Here is a 16,233-nt window from a genome sequence, read left to right on the forward strand (position 1 = left end):
TTTTCAAGTCTTGAATTTAACAGGGGTGAAAAGCACCTCAACTATTCCTACTGCAAGTGTGCAGCAAGACATGTTCAATCCCGAAGATTTTGATAACCTGAGACTGTTAGTATGACGCAAACTGAATCAGAATGATGAGCAATTTTAGAGTGTAGGTTAAAATCTAACAGTGCTGGTATGAAGGAACCAGAATTCATTTAGCTTATTTTTCACATTAGGAGATAGTAACGAGTCACATGCATAGGTTAAACTGACTCCTTGTTCTTGTAGCAATTTTAAATGATTGCACAGGTATCTGCACACAAGTAAAGGCCCCAGCAGTGAGCATTCTCGGCACATCAAGGGTAGCTAATGATTGTCCAAAAAGTTATTGCAGATTTTCAGAACAGTGTACTGAGCATGAAATCGATCTTTCCCAAGGTTAAGAAAATGTCTTGAATGCCTAGGTGTGGTAATAGAGCAAAGGATAAAAGGGAAGTGAACTTTGTAGTCACTATAACAAATACAAAGTTACAAAAAAACTGAATCATATTGTAACTGATTAAATGTGATTGCAAGTTTAAACACAAAAATGTAGTCTAAGGATCACCTGTTCAAGCTTATGGATGCGCTGTACACATCGCACAACTTGGAAGCTCATCACCAACATCACTGCATCCGAAGTTGCCCTAAAATCCTTACAAGTGTTGTTCAGCCTCTATCGTGGGTAGTCTTATTTTCAATTTTCTCAGGACAACTTTTAATAGACAGGGAAGCAGCAATTATAGGGCAGGCACTTGAAATTCTACAACCATTACATCTGTATTAAATCAATAAATATAATGGCATAACTCCAAACACCTCACAAGGCTGCAAGTGTCAATTCTTAGATTTTTTTTATTTTTCAAAACAATTTGCAGTCAACATAATGGACTAAAACCACAAGTTCAAAAAGTGTCAAATGCAGGCTAAGTGGAAAACTAGAGTATTCCCACATTAATCAGTTGTTTCCTACATTACAACAGTAGTTACATTTAAAATGATTTCATTGGCTGTAATATGCGGAGGTGAACAGCCCTACAGAAATACTAGTCTTTCTTTTCATCCAAAAAATAAAAAAGTGTGAGAAAAGCTTTGCGCATCTACCTTGTTTGCACTATGACTGGTTAAAATGTCATCTTTCAACAACTGAAGTCCTGCAAACATACAAAACATTATGCATTACAATACTGATGCATCTGTTAAGAATAAACAGAAGTCAAAGGAATTCTTTAAATAATTAAAATTGTCCCTTGAGTTTCTGGCTTGTGTTATAACTGAACTCACATTAGATTCATTTCAAATTAATATGACTGGACTAGCAAGCAAACTATGAAGCCTTTAACTGTTTTAATAATAAAGCTTTTTAAAAAAATTCTTTGCGCTTTTAAAATGATCAATGTTCAGAAAGCAACCCATCATACTACAGATTCACGTAGCACCACTTAAGTTGAGAGATAAAAACACAAGAAAATAATTTTGTTTTTCATATTAACTGAAGACATGGCTACTAGCTTATGGAATTGGCTGCCATTATGCCATGCCAGCTGGGTAGAATGCAAGGGTAGGCCAATTCCAATAGTTGGAAATCCCAAAAATCAAAATCTGATATTGTCCTACTGACCAAAATAGGTCCTGTTCTACATTAGCCACAAAATCCAATGCAACAAGTCTGTTCCCACCTTACAAATTCTGAAAGAAAGTACAATTCAAAAGTGTACAATTCAAAAAAGGGGGAGGTGACCGCCTAGTGGAATATTGCTGGACTGTTGACCCAGGTAACATTGAGGACCTAGGTTCAAATCCCTCCACAGCGGTGGAGGAATGTGAATTCAATAAATATCCAGAATCAAGAATCTAATGATGACCATGAATCCATTGCTGATTGTCAGAAAAACCCATATGGTTCACTCATGTCCGTTAGGGAAGGAAACTACCATCCTTACCTGGCCTACGTGTGACTCCAGACCAATAACCATGTGAAACTCTGAACTGCCCTCTGGGCAATTAGGGATGAGCAATAAGCGCTGCCTAGCCAGAGACAGCCCTATTCTGTTAATGGAGACAAAAAACAGGAGTACCTGCAGGAGAACATTAAGAGTCACTCCAAGCAACTAAAAGAGCATCAAGTCAGAATTACCAAGTTAAACATGGTAAGTCATTCGAGACATTTCAAATGTGTATGATTTTCTATATTTTTGTAGTTTCCCAATATTGAATATCTCAAAAGGAAAAAAGAACTCAACACTTACCAATTGTTAAATGAAGGCTAAAATTTAGTTTTAATAGCAGTGCATGAAATGGTCAGGCAAATACTGAAAAGGACTAATAGAATGGACAAGTAAAAAAACTCAAATGTGTATAAAGTTAAATATAGAACATGAACATTACAGCACAGTACAGGCCCCTCGGCCCTCGATGTTGTGCCGACCTGTCATACCGATCTGAAGCCCATCTAACCTACACTATTCCATGTACGTCCACATGCTTATCCAACGATGACTTAAATGTACTTAAAGTTGGCGAATCTACTACCGTTGCAGGCAAAGCGTTCTATTCCCTTACTACTGAGTAAAGAAACCACCTCTTACATCTGTCCTATATCTTTCACCCCTCAATATAAAGCTATGCCCCCTCGTGCTCACCATCACCATTCTAGGAAAAAGGCTCTCCCCCTATCCAAGCCTCTGATTATTTTACATTAATATTTTGGGTATAATTTTCATCAGAACAAAATTAAAATCTTTGGCATTCAAAATTCAATTCAGATCTGCATCTTTGTATGGGCATCAATTAAAATTTTTGAATACCAGTTTAACTTCTTTGAAGAGATGATCTGTGCACAATGCTAAGTTAAAAGACACTGACAGAAAGTGCTGTACATACTGGAAACTTGAGATCAGAATATGCTGGAAATACCTGGCTTAGAGGGGAAAAAAGTTTAATAATTATTCAAATTCGAAAGAGTTGAGAAGCAATACTTTTAAGCCCATTACACATGAAAGGAAGTAAGAGAATTCTGATAGAATGGAACACGGAAGTAATTCTTTGGCAAAAAGAAAGAAGCTACAGAAGTAGAAAAAGACAGCGATAAAATATCAGTAGGACGTAAAGGAAGATCAGCAAAATCATTACAAGATCTCTAAAAATGAGACCAATGGTATTAAACAAAATTCTGAACTCTCAATCTGGAAAGTTGCCATAAGTAGGCTTGTGACAGGGTAGGACACAAATGACAAGTCCCGAGGACTTCACTAAATGAAGCTAAAAAAAGCTTTAAATGCTTTTAGAAATGTGGCCTTTCAGAAATATTACAAAATTGTGCTATCAGTGCTTTTGTTCACACGTTTGCTCACGTGAACAACTGTCAGTTCATGTTGGATCATATTTAATCTCTTCAATTATACAGCGTCATTTATTTATAATCGATCCAACTATGTTTGTGCAGTTCTCCAGTTTTAACTTAGTCTTAACTTGCATTTTGCACTTCATATAAATCTAATTTTAATGTATCACAACAAAAGCTAACTACATGCAGAGTGATCGCAACAGCCAGCAATCAGAAGGCAGTTGCTGCTTAATGATCGTTTTGGTGAGTTGTTTCACAACGTCCTCCAATTTATTCAGCATTCACCAACTGCTCCAATTCACTGTCCTCATTAGCATTAAACTCTCCAACCTCAAGGCTACTGTCAAAAACTCAGAGCATCTACCAGCTTGGGTTCAAATCTACTTCTACAGTTTGAGCTCTTCTCATACAAGTGTACGTTTTTAAGAGTTTTAAGAGAGTGTAGATTTACTGCAAATTTAAAGTTTAATTACCAGTCAAATCCTTTAACTTAAAACCGTTTTATTCATTTCTCAACCTCCAGCTGTTCAAATGTGTCAGCCACACCAAGTAAGGATGGCAGATTTCCTTCCCCAAAGTAAGGAAGTTAGTGAATCAGATGGCTGTTTACAATTGATAGCAGCTACATGGTCACCTTTCAGCTAGCTTTTTTCTCCCCCCGCACCCACCCCCCCCCCACCCCCCGCCAAAAAAGTTTAATTTAAATTTCACCACCTGCCACAGCAGGATTCAAAAGATGCTCCCAGAAGATCAGGACAGTACCATTAAGTTATACCTACTTTTGAATTAATCTACTAAAAATGTTCAAAGTCACAAAAGGTGTTTAGGGCATTGATCATATTGATTTTTTTGTTGGCATTTCTGATCTCTAGCTCATTTACACAAAATAGTACATATGAGACAAAATTTCTTTCGAAGCATGTCAGCCAAAAAGAAAAGCCTATAAAATCAATTTTCTTGGGAGAGAGGTAAGGCCCTGCCCCTGAGGCAAGTATGCTCTAGAGGTGTGTCATAGATTGATCAAAAAAAAAACAAGAATGGTCATTCTCCTGCAGAGGAGTCTTGAAAGTAGATTTAAGACTAACAATTATATACTTCACTCTACGGAAGTTGAGATTGCCACGAAAACCCTGAAAGTATTTACAGAACCAGTGTTGCAGTTCAAATTTCATTTTGTGCTCCAAAATAGAATGTATTTCGAATCACAGGTTCTTTATTTAGTTTCACATTTCCAATGAAATGAACTAAAGCTCTTGGTGTAAAGAATACATATAAAAACAAGAAGTTCCAGAATGCAATACTTCATCCTGTTTTCACTAATTTAGCATTTTTAATATTTTGAATTATCTGTTGTAGGAATAAAGATGAATGAGTATTCACCATTGTTTCAATCTAAGTGTACAAGATACTGGCCACATCCGTACTGTTTGAATGTACAATCCAGAAAATGAAACTTCAATGCATGCCAGTCACTAACCACTTGCATTAACCACAAATATACTTTGCTATTTAGAGGGCATGAGGACTCCATATAATATTGATTTCAACTGACATTACACTCCATCATTCTTAATAGTCTGCAACCTTGGGAATCCTTTCCAAAAATTAACCAACAAAAGCAAATAAATACACAAGTCACTCAAATTGCATACATACAAATGCCAAATAAAATCCTGACCAAAATCAGGATATTTTCTCATGTTTAGCTTAACAGAAACAGGCTGTTATGCAGTCCTAATTTTAAAAAAGTTCATGAATGGAATAACTTAGGTGAAAAATTCAAATAGACCAATACATGCTGGTGAATACATATATATATTCATCATGCACTCCATGAACGTTAATACAAGCCTACCTAACCAGAGGAAAAATGCAAGGTAAAAGATTCTTAAATTTCTTTTGACTAATTAACTCCCATTAGCAATCTAGGTTTCCTGTATCACTGTATCCGTAAATAGTGAACTTTTCAATTAACCAGTGTCAATAATTTTCAACTATTAATCCAAACTTTAGCTAATCATATAGATTTCAACAAGGTACAGCTTTGAGCACCACTTGTAATCAAGGGCAAATTAAATATTAAGCCATGACAATTTTAAGATGAAAAAGGTCAATGGATAAAGCAAAAAACAAGCTGCGGGCTGAACATAGTCAGATGGTGAAGGCTTCAACCAAACCTATCCTCTGCTTATAATTAAATATAGTGTTGAAAGTTTGAGAAATAGAGGTTAGAGATCAGTTAAATTTTATTTTTCAAACCTTCAGTGATTTGCTGAGTGCAAAAAAGTCACCCTGGTGGTCTCTGACTCCGCCTCCAAGTTGGACATCAGAACAAACAGCAACAGCTCTTTCTAATGGCATAATGTTCATTTCCCCCATGATGTTATTTTCTAACAGAATAAGGGAAGCCAATTTATACTAAGCAAGCAAATTTAAGACAAATTACCTCCTAAAGTTCAAAATAAAATTTCAGACACTAATGCACACTTTTGACAATTTTCACGAGACTTACAGAAAACACTTGGCAGTATAATACTATTCATTTACGCTTTAATATCAATCTTGCTTTTTTTGCTATTTAACATTTTTGGTGCTACCACCCAATACTTCAAAGATCAAGATTCAGGGACCCGCCATCAGAATTTTCATAGACAAGGGTCACCTCCATTTCAAATGGACACTGAAGGTTTATTTTCCTTTAAGCTGTTTGCACAGACAAGCAAGCAGAATGCATATATTTAAGTGTGGTTATTCACAGCCAGACAACTGGAAAGTGTAGCATGAAAATACATTTGCTCTTTATTGCAATACTAATAGCCATGTCCTAGTTCAGAGTTAGGACTGACAGTAAAGAGTTAACTATTTGCACTGTAAATAAATGTAGCTCATTCTTTTGTACCATTTCCATTACACTTCACTACTAGGGATTGTTTTGAATTAACTGAGTAGAATGATATAGAATGGAACGTGTGCAATCTGTAATAGGTTTAAAACCTCTTTACTGGTTACAATACCTAGCACAAAATGGAAGTAGTTCTTGCTGTTTGCAGTCAATCATTTCCAATCCCCTGCCAACGTGAGAAATTAAAACTTGACAGAAGGGCAACGCAAAGGATACATTAATCCTAGGAAATCTCAAGCTAAACCACAACTATCTTAATATTGGATAGATCAGACAGTTAAAGTGATTGGAAGCAAACTCGTGACACGTGCCCATGAATTGGCAATCTGCACAATGACTTGCAAAGTGTTCAGTCCCATCTTATTTACATCCGGATTTAAACAACCGAGTTTGTATTTATGAGAAAACAATCCAAACATTTAGAAATAAGTGACACTTTTACAAACAGTTGTTAACTCATTCAACTTTTACAACTTGCTTAGCAAGTGTACCTTAGTAGGTGGTTTCAGGGTATCTCACTGTTGAACACTCGAGACCTATCATTTTGTTTAAATACTGCAAAATTTTTGTACCTTTATAAAAGGAGAACAGATTTAATTCTTAAAACAAAGCAGCATTAACAAGCTGCTGATCATTAGTATCATTAGCTTAAAAACTCCTACAGTAACTTACAGCAGGAACCAGTAGCTTCTTAACCTCCTCAACAGCTCTTCTCAACTTCAATTCTGCTCTATCTTGTGTATCTTCAACTGTTATTAACACATGGAGCTCTTCATTGAGATGTTCCCAGTTTGGTTTGCCTCGGTTCTGTTCTTCCTGTGAAGACAGGGAAAACTTAATAGAATTATACAGATTCTACACTAAAAACAAGCCATCTGGCCCAGGAGATCTGCTAGTGTTCATACTCTGTACAGGCTCTTGCCCTCAGTGACCTTTCATGCCTTGTCCACATCTCTCTCACCCCTGTATATACAACATAAAAAGAGAAGAGAAACTGATATGGCTCTTGCTTATCGTACACTGGTAGACATATACAAGCAATGGAAGTTAAATGCAACAATATTTGGAAGTTTATGGCAATAACTGGAGCAGTTTTTTTAAAAAACATAACAGTAACAAAATCAATCTCCTACAAGCTAAGTCATAAGTAATGTTCACTTGCTTAAAGAGAGAGAGTTACCAACTTAAGTATAAGAATATCTTGCTCGGGAACCAATAGCTGAATGAGCAAAGCAAAAAGGCAGCTGAAAAAAAAAGGGACAAGATGAGAGCACTGAACCATCACCGTTCACAATAGCAACAGCAAAAAAAAATTACTTCTTTTAAAACTTTAATGTTTTAATCTGCTGCAATACAACCAGCTTTGCAATGATTCCTACTCGACCAAGTGGAACATACACCTCAACATCAATGAACACAGCTGGAAACTTAAAGAGTAACCAGGTGCTTGGAAACTCCTGGGTTTGATCAATAAGCCAAATGACTGAAATCTTGCAATTTCTTTATGTATCGGTTAGTAACAAGTGCACAGAAATCACTCTAACCAGTTCAGTCATTAATGATGTAAAAACAGTATGAAGTGTCACAAAGAGTGATATCAAGATGACATTTTATACGAACTAGACACTACTACTGGTGCATTACTTTTGTGCTCCAAAATTCTCAAATTTGAAAACAAACCAGCTTCAAAAGGGTATCGTCCATGGCAAAGAAATACACTTGTTTAAAAATTACAGGTATATGTTGCAGCCTAACACCAGCACTTGGAAGGCCTGCATCTGACAATGCGTGACTGGTCCATATTACATTCTTGCTGCAAACAGCTCAATGTGTATGTGAAGGGTCTAATTATCCACAACTCTGTAGGTTGTAACTGAAAGTTGGGAATAATGTATGGGCTTGTTGGCTAGCATGGACAGCAAGCTGGATGACCTCCTTTGTGCTACAAAATGGTTTCAATTCTAACTTTTATTGACATAAAATTAGGATATTTGATTTCCTAAACTATGTGAAAAGCTAAGACTGCATGTTCTAAAGTTGCTCCCTTCCTGCTTACCATCCCCAAAAGATTCCTCTAAGCAACCTGTTATGAAAAACTTTTGCACATCACAGAAGTACACCAATTTCCTAAACAAGGAATGTTAAGAATATAGCCATATCTGTTAAGAGTAAAAAAGAAGAGAAAGCTTGAGAGTTGGTCATACTTCCCCAGTGTCTGTTTAAACCTTCAAATCAGTGGGAAGGTAGGTGATCCGGTAGCAATGTTCTCTCCCAAACCAATATGCCCATCAGCAAAAGGGTGCTAAATCAGCTCCATAGGGTAGGACACGTCATTTGTCTATGTGGTGCCAGGGTCCTAAACAATTCTATTCTGGATTTTGTCATGAAGGGTTTTATTTTTAAATTCACAGGTGACGGTGATGCTGACCAGGCCAGCATTTATTACCCATCCCTAAATGCCAGGAGGGGGATTAAGAGTCACAGAAGGTCAGCACTTTTCAAGAACTCATTCATGGGAAATGGGCTACCAGTAACCGGACCAGCATTTATTGCCCATCTGTTGTTTGTGGCTGAGGTGCAATCAAGCAGATTGTTTAGTCCTGGAAAGCACTGAGCCACACAAGTATTGTGAACTGCTTTCATCTTGAAAAGTGGCAAGCACTCCTGACTTGTGCCAGATCAATGGTGAGTCAGGAAGCAAGTTACTGTGCTGGAATTGTAGCCTCTGGCCTGCTCTTGTAGCCATAGTTTTCACATAGCTGGCCCATTTCAGTTTCTGGCTAACGGTAACACCAGAATGTTGATTGCACCGGGGGTATTCAATGCAATGCCATTAAATGTTAAGGATTCGATTCTTTTAAAAATGGTCATTTCCTGGAACTTGTGGAAAAACTTCACTACCCATTTCAGAGCTTAAAACTGGCTATTGTGCACATCTTGCTGCATTTTAGCATGGACTGCTTCAGTATGACGCTAAACACTGCATATCAATAAATTCCCTACTTCTGACCTTATGGTGACACATTAGCTGAAGATGGTAGGTATCCTCAAAACACCCACCAATTCAAGAAAGCTCTTGGCCATGCTCAAATGGCAAGGCACAAGGGAGATTTGGTCAGGAGCAGAGGGGCCAATGTGAGGCAGAAGCACATAAAATGTCTAAGCAACCCATCGACCAAACTGTTCAAACATTACCTACTGTATTTCTGGCAAGTCTGCAAATCATACATGGGATGTGTGTCACTTCAGAACCCACTAAACAAGCTGAAACAAGCAGTCCTCAATTCTGAGGAATTGCCCAAATAAAGGGCAAAATGGCAAATATCAGGCTTGATAACAATTGAGAAATTAGACAGCAAGTGAAAAAGAAAATAAAACCAAGGAGGGTAGAACAAAAGATCAGCAAGCGAACAAAGATCAGAGAGTCTATTAGCAGACAAACATTATTCCTCCTTTTAGCACTTAGAGGCAATTTCAGAAGAATTTTCTGCAAGGAGATACTGGCAAGGCTGAATTACTAGATGAGTGCATGGTGCCTGTTTTTACCATGAAAAGAAGCCAAAGTGAAATAGGAAGCAGCAAGATACTGAACTGGATTAGAACAGATAGCAAACATATCAGACAGGCTGGGTATTTTTGAAAGGGATAAGTCGCAGGTGTAAGATCAGATGCATCCAAAAGAGTACAGAGGGAAGTAACAAGGTGGAAATTGTTGCTGTATTGATCATAACCTTCAATACTCCTTAGATATTGAATGGTGGCAAAAGGACTGGGGATACATGCAAAAAGCATTACATTGTTTGCTTCTACCACTGGCAGCATGTTTCAGGCACTTACTACCCTAGAGAAAGCTATCATTTAAACTACTTCCCTCCCCCACCCCCAAACACCTTGAACCTGTTGACCCATAGTAACTGACCCCTCCACCCTGGGGGAGGACCTCAATTTCCACACGTGGAAATTATCAGGTTGCGCTAAAACCACCTCTTCCACTGAAAACAAACCCAGTCTAACTAACCTTTCTTCATAGCTACATTCTGGTAAACGTTTTCCATAAACAACATCCACATCCTTCTGTTATTGTTGTGACCAGAACTCTATGGAATATTCCAAGTACGGGCCTAGCTAAAGTTTTATAAAACTGTCGCATAACTTGCCTATCCTTATACTCAATACCCCTTCCAACGAAGGCAAGCATGTCATAGGCCATTTGTTTTAAACCACCTTATCTACCTGCATTGCCACCTTCTGTGATCTATGGAGCTGAACACCCAGATCTCTCTGCATATCAATACACCTAAGGGTTCTGCCAGAGGATGCAGTCAGACAATACCAGCATTCAAGCAGCATCTGGACAAATACATGAATAGGAAAGGAAGAGGGGCACTGATCCTGTAATTGAAGACAGTTTAACATAAGAGGGCAAAGATGATGTTGGGGCAGACTTGGAGGGCCACAGGGCCTGTTCCTGTGCCGTATTCTTTCTTTTTGAACAAAAAGTATAACACCCACAACTACAGATTAAGTGAGTTTAACACGTGATAATGAATGCTTTCAAACTAAACTGATTAATTTTATTAATCACATGGGCAACATTAACAGTCCAGCAAATCTAAAAATAAAAGGGTTTAATAAAATTGATTTGAGCTTTTGATGAGAGGATTGATGAGAGGATTGCTAAGAGTAATGCAGCTGCAAAATTGAATCATGTGAAAGAAAAAGCAACAGAAACAGTAATAACAAACAGCTTTTTTTCAGTCTAGAGGAATATACATCCTGTGATCTACCTCACATTTTTATATTAGGTCATTTTCGTGGCCTCATGATCCTGAACCAAACAGCCTGATCAGTAACTTTTTCTTTAAGAAAACTTAGCAGTTTAAAACACAAGGGCTAAAAGAACAAAAGTGTCTCCTTGGTTTTGAAGAAACCAATGCACTTTAATGATGCAAAGTTATGACAGTTTTATAGTACATTATGCATAATTTACTCAAATCCAGAAGCGGCAGGTAAATATGGGTAAAAACTAATTTGTTAGATATCCCAGAGCACAAGCAGCAAGATGTGGTAAAGACAAGCTTCTCAGCAATCCCAGAGACATGAGACAGAGGGGAAGGGACTGGGTAATCAAATGTCATTGGAAAATAATTTAAAGGGGATTTCAATTTCTTCACTTAAACCTAGCTTTGAAACTCTCTCAACAGCCACTTCATTAGTATCCGCCTCAACTACTCATGCTCTCGTACACTGCCTTCCATTCCTGGGTTTCACACTGCTAGATTCTTGAAACTGCATTAAAACGTCAAACAACAGTTTCAGTTCAGCAACAGCTAGGTTCACCAAGTTGGGACTGCCTGACATTTCTTCTAACTTTAAACTTTGCTTGTCACACAAAACAAATATTACTTGTAGGCTTCCTTCACCCTTATGCTCAGGCGTACTAAACTAATGATAGATGATTTTTCTGAACATTTATAGCTCAGAACATTTCCTCAAATCTACCACTGGCTCCAGTGGCAACTTTTTGGGACAGAGTCTCTTGCTTACTCACAGCTTGAAACACACAATTGTCTTTTCTAACTCTGTCCAACTGCCTCAAACTGAATGTTTAGTAACCCTTGAACTGACTGACCTGTCAGAGAGCTCTGCAACATGTCCCAGTCTTTCTCCTAGGGAACACTGAACACTATTTTGGAGAATCAAATGCAACAAATCTTTGGAAATGCATTCTCTAAAATATATACACGTTCAGATTCAATACAGTGTGGAGCTGGAGGAACACAGCAGGTCAAGTAGCAGAGGAGCAGGAAGGTTGACATTGTAGGTTTTCACACTCCTGCAGGGCTTAGGAGGGGGAAGGGAGCTCAGTAATAAGTAGAGTGGGGTTGGGGTATAGGGATAAATAAGTGGATGCAGACAGGGGATTGTGGAGATTGTTCAGTGGGCAGGGTGGGACAGATAGGTGAGAAAAAAATGGGCTGCGTTAGGTCAGTGTGTGAAAGAAGATTGGACATGGGATGAGGCCAGAGGCAGGAAGACTTTGAAACTGGTGAATTCTACAGAGGCCATGAGGCTGTAAGCTGCCAGAGGTTGAACAGGTGGCGTTATTCCTCCAGGCAATACGGGGCCTCATTTTGACACAGAGCAGCCCAGGATGAACATATCATCAAGGGAATGGGAGGGGGAATTAAATTAGTTGGCAGTCAGGTGTTATTGATCATGGCACAGAGCACAGGTGCTCCGCAAATTGGTCACTGAGTCTGCCCTTAGACCACATTGGGAGCAACAGATACAGTAGACCAGATTGGAGGATGTACAGGTGAATCCCTGTCCAATTTGGAAAGACTGATGGGGTCCTTAGATGGTGGTGGTGGGGTGGGGGCAGGGGCACGCAGGGAGGGGGGCGGTCAAGGGAAGAGAGGAGGGGTGCATGGAATGGAGGAGTGGATGAGGGAGTCACAGAGGGAGTGGTCCTTACAAAAAAGGTAGATAGAGGTGAGGAGGGAAATCTCGTGGTGAAGTCAGATTGCAGGTGACAGAAGTGGTAGAGGACAATGCGCTGTATGAGAGGTTGGTGAGGTGGTCTGTCCTTATTTTTGTTGGGGGAAGAGGTTTGAGGACAATGTGGGAAATTCAAGAGATACAGTTGAGGGCATTGTGAATCAGCCCAGGATGGGGAAGAAAAAAACCGTGTTAAATGTCCTCGAAGTAGGAGGGCATCTGAAAAATGTCTAGGAGTGGAACACTCCATCTTGGGAATGGACGCGTCAAAGGAATTGGGAGTATGGAATCACATTCTTGCGACAGGGTGCATGAGAAGTGCAGTCAAGGTAGCTATGACTGCATATAACTAACTGTTAGTGGGTTTGAAATAAATGTGGGAGCTGAGATGATTACTGGAGATTGAGACAGAGGTTCAGAAAGGGAATGGAGACGTCCATGTGAACGCAAGGTTGGGGGGAAAGGTGGTAGAAAAGTTGAACTGTTAGAGTTCCTTGTGGGAGCATGAGGCAGCACTGATAAAGTCAATGTAACAGAGGAAGAGGTGAGGGATGGTGCCAATGTAACAGCAGAAGAGAGGCTGTTCCATGTATTCAAAGAAGCAGGCATAACTTAGACCAATGCATGCGTAATAACTGTCCCTTAAGTTTGTAGGGAGTGGGAGGAGTTGAACGAAAAGTTGAGGGTAAGGACAAATTCTGTTAAGGAGGGGATCTGGTTGGGCCTGCAAGAGAGGAAGCAGCAGAGTGCTTTTAGGCTTGAGGGATACAGGTGTCCAGGGACTAGTCATCTATGGGAGAGAGGTGGTGTTGGGGGCTGGGGAAAATCAAAGTATTGGAGGTAAAAAGTATGGGTTGGATCCCAAACGTAGATAGTGTGTGTTCTGGACTTTGTTTTGTGAGCCTAATTTGTACAAAGAGGACTGCAACATTAAGAACTTCGACTCAGGTGTGCCATGCAAAATTTAGAATGGCAAAACCGGGCAGTAGTGCGAACGGTCAAAATAGTGTTAGAAATGACTCACTGGAGAAGTGGACAGACAGTTGGCAGATGAAATTTTGTGCAGCATTAAGTAAAACATTTTGGTATGAAAGATCAGGGAGGCAAGCTGGACGAGAAAGAAATTAAGGATCCTGTTACTTTTGTTCATTAACACAGTTATAAAGACAGACAGCAAAAGTTTCTATAAATATGTAAAACAAGAAAGAGTGGCTAAAGTAAAATGTTGGCCCTTTAGAGGAGAAGGAAAATTTAGTTATGGGATATGATGAAATGGCCAGGGCATTGAAGAGGTATTTTGCATTGGTCTTCAGTGGGGGGCACTAATAACATGCCAGTAATTGATAAAGAGACGAAGGTAGGTGAGGACCTGGAAATAAATCATTATTACAGAAGAGATAGTGTTGGGTAAGCTACAGGAGCTAAGGATTGATAAGTCACCTGGCACTGATGGAATGCATCCCCAGGTACTAAAAGAGATGGCAGGAGAAATAGCAGGTGCACTGGTGGTAATTTTCCAAAATTTGCTGGGCTCTGGGGCAGTCCCAGCAGATTGGAAAACAGCAAATGTGATGCCACTGTTTAAAAAGGGAGGTGGATAAAAGATGGGGAATTATAGACTGGTTAGTTTAACCTCTGTAGTGGGAAAGATGCTGAAGTCTATTAGAGGCAGAAATAGCAAGGCATCTCAATAGAAATTGTCCCGTTGGGCAGACATAGCATGGATTCATGAAGGGCAGGTCATACTTAACAAATCTTTTGGAATTGTATGAAGACAAGCAAGGCAGACAACGGGGACCCAGTGGATGTGATGTATCTAGATTTCCAAAACACCTTCGACAAGGCACCGCACAAGACGCTGCTGCATAAGGATGCATGTGTTAGGGGTAACAGTATTAGCATGGATAGAAGATTGTTTGACTAACAGGAAGCAAAGAGTGGGGATAAATGAGTGCTATTCTGGCTGGCAGTGACTAGGTGTGCCTCAGGGATTGGTATTAGAACTGCAATTATTTACAATTTATATAGATGATCTGGAGTTGGGGACACATGCAAAGTGTCAAAGTTTGCACATGACATTAAGATGAGTGGCAAAGCAAAGTGTGCAGAGGACTACGAAACTTTGCAGAGAAACACAGATACATTGAGTGGGTGGGCAAAGGTCTGGCAGATGGAATGCAATGTAAATAAATGTGAAGCCACACATTTTGGTAGGCATAAAAGGGATTATTACTTGAATGGTAAAAAGTTGCAGCATGCTGCTATGCAGAGGGACCTGGGTGTCTGTGTGTATGAACCACAGAGGGTTGGTCTGCAGGTACAAGTAATTAGGAAGGCAAACGGAATTTTGTCCTTCATTGCTAAAAGGGATTGAGTTTAAAAGCAGAGTGAGAGGTTGTTGCAGCTGTACAAGGTGCTGTTGAGGCTACACCTGAAGTACTGTGCGCAGTTTTGGTCTAGTTTCTTGAAGGATGTACTGGCACTGGAGGGGGTGCAGAGGTTGTTCACTAGGTTGATTCTGGAGTTGAGGGGGTTGGCTTGAGGAGAGACTGAGTAGATTGGAATTATGTTCACTGGAATTCAGAAGATTGGGGCGGGGGAAGCTTATGGAAACATAACATTATGAAGGGAATAGACAAGATAGAAAGTAGAGGATGTTTCACCTGGGAGGTAAAGCTAGGACAAGAGGGCATAGCCTCAAAATTAGAGGGAGCAGATTTAGGACTGAATTGAGAAGGAACTTCTTCACTTAGAGGGCTGTTAATCTATGGAATTCCTTGCCTAGTGAAATAGTTGACGCTACTTCAGTAAACGTTTTTAAAGCTAAGGTAGATTTTTTTCTGAACAATAAGGGAATTAAGGGATACTGTGAAAACGTGGGTAAGTGGATCTGAGTCCATGAAAAGATCAGCCATGATCTTACTGATTGGCAGAGCAGGCTTGAAGGGCTGGACAGCCTACTCCTAGTTCTTATGTTCTTATGTGGGCATCACTGGCTAGGTCAACATTTAATCGCCCACCCCCAAATGCCCCAAGAGAGCTGTTAAGGGGCAACCACATTTCCATGGGTCTGGGAGACACATTTAGACAAACCAGGTGAGATCGACAGTTTCTTTCCTGAAGGATCCAGATGGAATAAACTCGGAATTCGAATTCCACCATCTCCAACGGCAGGAATTAATGCCAGGTCCCCAGAACATTATCTAGGTTTCTGGAAGACTAGTCTAGAGATAATACAACTAGGCCATTACCTCCACTTAACTGACATCATAAATGGAAGCATATGAGCACAAAGTGAAGTTACAGTTAGCCTTCATGAAATGACGGTTTGGTTTCAACTGCAGTACCGAGTCCAAATTGGTCAACACATTTCAGGATGAAGTCACAGAGGATGCAGAAAAGATCAAGGTGGTTTCCAAGGATCAAATAGTTGAGATGCTGGGACTGCTCTTTTTAGAGAAGA

General features: G+C 39.5%; 1 protein-coding gene across 4 annotated transcripts in view; it reads right to left on the minus strand.

Annotated features, from left to right (window-relative positions):
• qkia (QKI, KH domain containing, RNA binding a) overlaps positions 1-16,233 on the minus strand; it is a 97,929-nt gene that overhangs the window by 26,946 nt on the left and 54,750 nt on the right. For all 4 annotated transcript variants that reach the window (XR_007250184.2, XM_059654346.1, XM_048558406.2 and 1 more), the window contains exon 4: positions 6,942-7,085. Coding sequence is in view for 3 of the 4 variants with exons in the window: in XM_059654346.1 (XP_059510329.1) it covers positions 6,942-7,085 (144 nt within the window). In the remaining variant the exon portion in view is untranslated. The remainder of the gene's footprint in view (positions 1-6,941; positions 7,086-16,233) is intronic.

Source organism: Stegostoma tigrinum, chromosome 24, assembly GCF_030684315.1.
Source record: "Stegostoma tigrinum isolate sSteTig4 chromosome 24, sSteTig4.hap1, whole genome shotgun sequence".
NCBI lineage: Eukaryota > Metazoa > Chordata > Chondrichthyes > Orectolobiformes > Stegostomatidae > Stegostoma > Stegostoma tigrinum.